Consider the following 6,312-nt stretch of genomic DNA (forward strand, 5'->3'; position numbering starts at 1 on the left):
CCGAAATTTTAGAGGTTTGATGGTGTGCCTTCTCTCAACCATTTGAGTAGTATTTATAGGCACAAAAAAAACTCTCCACCTTGCCACCCCCTTGGCCGAATTCTTGGTCATCAAGAAAACCAATAATGGTGTGATTAATTGTAGACCAAAATTCCAAATGTTTCTCCAAGTCCAAGACTAGCTATAATGGTGGGTTCAAAATTTCATGCATCTTTAAATGTCACCTTGGTTTTCTAAAGGGTCATTTCTTGTATCATCAATATGTCTTAGTCCTTTAGCTCCTCCCTTAGCTCCTTCATGGGTTCACTCAAATTTTATTTCTTGCACACTTAATTTGTCCAAACTCTTGGCTCAACTTATAGCTCCCTTTTTGGTTTTGTTAGGACAAACTTGGTTGAGCTGCTTCGAGCTGACAGATCGTGTCCTTGAGCTGGGGTTTTACTCCTTTCGTGACAATTCTCCTATGGATGCGGTTATTTGCAGCTCGGCCTTCTGTTGAGCTAATCCCCGAGCTTTGAAGTTACTTCCACGAGTTACTAGCTGAAAATATAAGTTCATAATTAAGTTTATAAATAGAATGAAAGTATTCTGATACTAGATTAAGCTAAGTTTTCAGCTCGTGTATTTCTTACCTTATTTACTTGGGATCGTAAAATCTCGGGTTCTCACATCCCTCCCTCCTTATTAAAAGTTTCGTCCCCGAAACTTGCATTAGCTTGATCATTCAAATAGGTGAGGGTGTTGTGACCGTATCTTCTCCTCGAGTTCCCAAGTTGCCTCTCTTTCAGTATGATTTGACCACTGTACCTTGACAAGGTATTGTCATGTGCCTCAATACTTGGTCTTTTGTATCCACTATTCGAATAGGGACTTCTTCGTATTTGAGTTCTTCGTTGAGGTTTCCTTCAATCATCAGTGGTGCACTTTTGAGTACATGACTCGGGTCTGGGACATACTTCCTCAGTTGTGAGATGTGGAAAATGTTATGTATTCTGGCCATGTCTGGTGGTAACGCTAATCGGTAGGCTAAGGTTCCTACCTTTTCCAGTATCTCGAACGGTCCCACGTATCTCGGATTCAACTTTCCGGATTTTCTGAATCGAACTACTCCTTTCATAGGGGAGACCTTGACATAAGCTTTCTCAGCAATTTCCAACTGTAAGGGTCTTCTCTTCAGGTCGGCCCAGCTCTTTTGCCTATCATGGGCTGCCTTGAGTCTTTCTTTTATTATTACTAATTTATCAACGGTTAGCTGAATGAGTTCTGGTCCGGTAATAGCTTTACCTCCGACCTCGTCCCAATATAGGGGCGACTTACACTTTCTTCCATACAAAGCCTCATACGGAGCCATCTCAATGCTATTATGATAGCTGTTGTTATAAGCGAATTCAATCAGGGGTAACTGTTCACTCCAATTTCCAGAAAAGTCCAGTGCACATGCCCTCAGCATATCTTCGAGGGTTTGAATTGTCCTTTTGGTTTGGCCATCAGTCTGGGGATGATAGGCCGTGCTGAGAGTAACCTTGGTTCCCATAGCCTTCTGGAAACTTTTCCAAACTCTTGATACAAATCTTGGATCTCTGTCAGATAGAATACTCGCTGGAACTCCATGTAGTCTCACTATGTTGTCCATATACAAAGTGGCTAATTTATCCAAATTATAATTCATCCGTACTGGCAAGAAATGGACAGACTTTGTCAATCTGTCAATGATCACCTAGATCCCATCGTGACCCTGCCTTGATCGTGGTAGTCCTACTACGAAATCCATAGAGATGTTATCCCACTTCCACTCTGGTATTTCCAATGGTTGTAAAAGTCCTCCAGGCCTTTGATGTTCCGCCTTGACTTGTTGACAGACCAAACACTTTGCAACAAAGACAGCTACGTCTTTCTTTATACCGTTCCACCAGTAATTATTTTTTAAGTCTCTGTACATTTTGGTACTCCCTGGATGTACTGAAAATCTCGATTTATGTGCCTCGGCCATTACTTCTTCTCGAATCCCATCGACGTTTGGCACATACAATCGTCCTTTCATCCAGAGTATTCCATTTTCATCAATTTGAAATTCTAGAACTTTTCCTTCTTGGATTTGTTCTTGAATTTTAAGGATGGAGGTGTCTTGACTCTGCTTCAACTTGATGGTCTCTTGCAGGTTTGGTTGCACTAATAGGGAATTTAAGTTCACCTTCCCAGGGTTCCTTCGACTCAACGCATCCGCCACCTTATTTGCCTTACCCGGATGGTAATTGATTGATAGGTCATAGTCCTTGAGAAGTTCCATCCATCTTCTTTGTCTCATGTTTAATTCCTTTTGAGTGAAAATGTACTTGAAGCTCTGGTGATCAGTAAAAACTTCGCATTTTACTCCATAAAGGTAGTGCGTCCAGATTTTAAGCGCAAATACCACTGCGGCTAACTCCAAGTCATGAGTGGGGTAATTCTGCTCATATGGTTTCAATTGCCGTGAGGCATAAGCGATTACCTGACCCTCTTGCATAAGCACACACCCCAATCCTTCCTTTGATGTGTCACTGTATACAGTGAAATTCTTACCATCCTTGGGAAGAATGAGTACTGGTGTGGATGCGAGTTTTGTCTTCAGGGTTTCGAAACTCTTTTCACAAGCTTCATTCCAAATGAATTTCGAATTTTTCCGAGTAAGTTTGGTGAGTGGAATGGCTATTGAAGAAAATCCTTCAACAAATTTTCTATAGTACCCTGCTAATCCCAAAAAACTTCTTACTTCAGTCACTGTCTTTGGTTGTGGCCAATCCTTGATTACCTCTACCTTCTTAGGATCTACTGACATTCCTAATTCAGAAATTATATGCCCTAAGAACGCCACACTTTTTAACCAAAATTCACATTTCTTGAATTTGGCGTATAGTTCCTTTTCTCGAAGTGTCTGCAAAGTGAGACGCAAATGCTCTTTGTGTTCTTCTTCACTTGGTGAGTACACAAGGATATCATCTATGAAGACAACTACAAACTTATCGAGATATGGTTTGAATACTCGATTCATAAGGTCCATGAATGATGCAGGAGCATTTGTTAGACCAAAAGGAATTACCGTGAATTCGTAATGTCCATATCTTGTCCTAAAAGCAGTTTTAGGGATGTCTTCCGCTTTGACCTTCAACTGATGGTAACCAGATCTTAGATCTAGTTTTGAGAAAACCTTGGCCCCCTTTAACTGATCGAAAAGATCATCTATTCTTGGGAGTGGGTACTTATTCTTTATGGTGATCTTGTTCAACTCCCGGTAGTCAATACATAGCCTCATGATTCGGTCCTTTTTCTTTACAAAAAGCACTGGGGCTCACCACGGGGATGCACTGGGGCGAATCTGCTTCTTGTCTAGTAATTCCTGCAGTTGCTCCTTTAGCTCTTTTAATTCGACTGGAGCCATTCGGTATCGTGCCTTTGATATTGGCGCAGTACCAGGGACCAGATTGATTTCAAATTCTACTTCCCTATCTGATATCTCTCCCGGTAGTTCCTCGGGGAAAACATCTGGAAATTCTTGAACAATTAGAATATCCTCCAACCTTGTGACTTCTTCTTCTTTGATTTCATTGATCACTGCCAGATAAATTTCTTCTCCTCCACTTATGGCTTTCCAGGCTTGTGAGGCATATAAGAGAGATTTCCTTTCTTTTGATTTTCCGTGGAATAAAATCTCTTCTTCATGAGGAGTCTGGAGTCTAACATTTTTCTTTTGGCAGTCCACAATGGCATTGTATTTAGCTAACCAGTCCATTTCAAGAATGATGTCAAACTCAACCATATTGAGTTGAATCAATTCTGCTCCAAAAATTTTTTTGCTGATACAAATTTTACAGTTTCGATACATTTTTTGGGTCTCAATTATTTTACTTGCCGGTGTTGCTACTCTTAATGGTTCACTAAGAGTATCACGTTCGAGTTTAAGCTTCTTAGCAAACCTTCTAGACACGAATGAGTGTGTAGCACCACAATCAAATAAGGTATAAGCAGGCATTTCATTGAGTAAGATAGTACCTGCCACCACTTCATTGGTATCATCAGCTTCCTCTTGGGTGATTGCATATACCCGTGCATTGGTCTTGTTTTCATTTTTCTTGTTGGACCCCGTCCCTTTGTCCTTGTTGTCAGGACAATCTTTAATTCTATGACCCACCTTTCCGCACTTACAACAAGCGCTCGTCTTCCGATAACATTCTCCAACATGTTTCTGTCAACATGTATCACACCACTTTCCTTCGGTGTTACCAGCACTGCCAGAATTTCCTTTGAAAGACCCACCTGAATAATTTAGTTTCTTAAACTTGGGACCGTTCTGAGTAGATTGACTGCTCATCGGTCTTTTGTTCTTGTTTTCATCCTCGCATCGCTTGATATCAGTTTCTGCGCTCATTGCAGCGCCCATCAAATCCGCAAAGTTGTTTGGCTTGAATACTGCCAATGCCGACTGAATTCAACTGTTGAGGCCCTTCTTGAATCGATGCATTTTTAACGTTTCATCCGACATGATCGTTGGGACATAGGTTCCCAGATCGTTGAATCGGGAAGTGTATACCATTACTGACATGTCCGGAGCTTGTTTGAAATTTTCAAATTCACTTAACTTCTGTAGTCGAAATTCAGCGGGATAGTATTGTCTCAAAAATTCTCTCTTAAAAATCTGCCATGTGATCTCTTCCACTTCTGCCAAAGATGGCGACACAGTTTTCCACCATTTCCTAGCTCGGTCTTCCAAAAACGGTGTTACAACCTCCACTCTCAGCTCTTCAGGTATCTCCAGTAAATGTAGTTGTGTTTCGACGTTCTGGAGCCAGTTGTGGCTGACCTCTGGGTCTGGGTTCCTATCGAAAGTTGGAACTCGATTCCTTCTGATAGATTCGTAATGGTACTTAATCCCACGTGGTTGCGGTTCAGGTAGTGGTTGGATGGCGTTAGCCAATGGGTTCACGAATCCTTGCAACGTCGCAGCTACGATAGTTGCTATTGCCATCATATCCTCTTGACTGAGATTCACTCTTGGTGGTGGTGGTGGTGGGTTTTCATCTTGGTTGGCGCCTCGAGGGTTACGGTTGTTTCGGGGTGGTCTACCTGCCATTTCTTATAAACATGTATTTTATTAATTCGTTTGCCACAATATTTAATCAAAGGAATAATTTCAATTGTAAAAATTTTCGTACAACCAAATATTTTTCAAAGCAAATGATTAATCAAATATTTCTAGATACAATCGAAGCTCTCTCTCTCTACTCGTCTATAACTTCTCCGTCCCCTACTGCTTCATTAATTTCTTCCTCCACAGGGTTCTCTTCCAGTTGTTCTATGAGTTCTTCCATATTGACCATCTCATTTTTTAGGTGCTCAATGTAATTCTGCAGTTGTGTGTTGTGGTGATCAAGATTGTTTACTTGATCCTGTAGTTCTTGTGTTGTTGATTGGCTCACTTTTTCATCGTTTTCTTGCTCTTCAATCCGCTCCTGAAGACGACGTTGGGTTTTGACAAGACTATTTTCCCGAATTTCAAGCGTAAAAATCCTATCTTGCGCTTTCTTCAACTCTTGCTTGGTGATCTCGTGCTGACGCTCTTACTCTAGATGATAAGCCGCGTAACGTCTAACGTCTTCGCGTAGTTTCTTCTCTTCCACTCTGGCCTCACGAAGATCCTCCATCATGCACATGTTATTTTCGTCCAACTGATAGTTATCTCTCTCAAGTTTATCATTCTTTTCTTTCAGTGTTTTAATTTCTGACTCCTTTTCCTGAAGTTGTTTCTGAAGTTCATTTATAATGCTTTGAAAGTCCATGTTGGGTTCCTATAAAAACATTTAAATAAGATACTCATCCATTCTTAAATATGCAATAAGATAATAGAAAGTTTAAAAATAGTTTGGTACACATATTATTTTCTTAGTCACAAGTTTACTACATTCCAGATACTTTATTATAATGCTAATCTAATCGAACATCTCTCCGCCGTCGCTGTCGCTGGCACTGTCGTCTCCGGCCACCTCCATCGGTGCTACCTCCTCTTCCTCCATGTTCTCTATCACCAAATATAGATAGCTATTATGATCCTAAAGTCTATCCATAGCGCTGTGGAGCTTCGAAATGTACCGATCCTGCCTGGCGTTGTACTCCTCCTGGCGCTGACGGGCATGAGCAGCACGTCCTCTTTCTGTTTCTACTCTCTCTAGCAATTCTCTGTTCAGCGAAGCCAGACGGGCAATGCGAGCTGAATCTGTGGGTATCTGAAGAAGTTGTCTCTCAGCCAAGTCCAGATTATGAGCAAGTCGATGTACGTCGGTC

At 41.3% G+C, this 6,312-nt stretch overlaps 1 protein-coding gene across 1 annotated transcript; it reads right to left on the reverse strand.

The window, feature by feature from the left end:
* Positions 1 to 3,325: 3,325 nt before the first annotated feature.
* On the reverse strand, positions 3,326 to 6,044 carry LOC142520189 (uncharacterized). Its single transcript, XM_075623191.1, has 3 exons — positions 6,030 to 6,044; positions 3,883 to 4,219; positions 3,326 to 3,753 (listed from the first exon to the last, which is right to left on the reverse strand). The coding sequence occupies exons 1-3, from the start codon at positions 6,042 to 6,044 to the stop codon at positions 3,326 to 3,328; spliced, it is 780 nt and encodes a 259-aa protein (XP_075479306.1).
* Positions 6,045 to 6,312: the final 268 nt, after the last annotated feature.

Source organism: Primulina tabacum, chromosome 12 (assembly GCF_025594145.1).
Source record: "Primulina tabacum isolate GXHZ01 chromosome 12, ASM2559414v2, whole genome shotgun sequence".
In the NCBI taxonomy this organism is placed as follows: Eukaryota; Viridiplantae; Streptophyta; class Magnoliopsida; order Lamiales; family Gesneriaceae; genus Primulina; species Primulina tabacum.

Excerpts from the sequence above, each read along its gene's own strand:
- LOC142520189 (XM_075623191.1), bottom strand. Across the intron at positions 3,754-3,882 it reads AAGAGTAGCAACACCGGCAA|CTAAATACAATGCCATTGTG; the intron begins GTAAAATAATTG and ends TGGACTGGTTAG.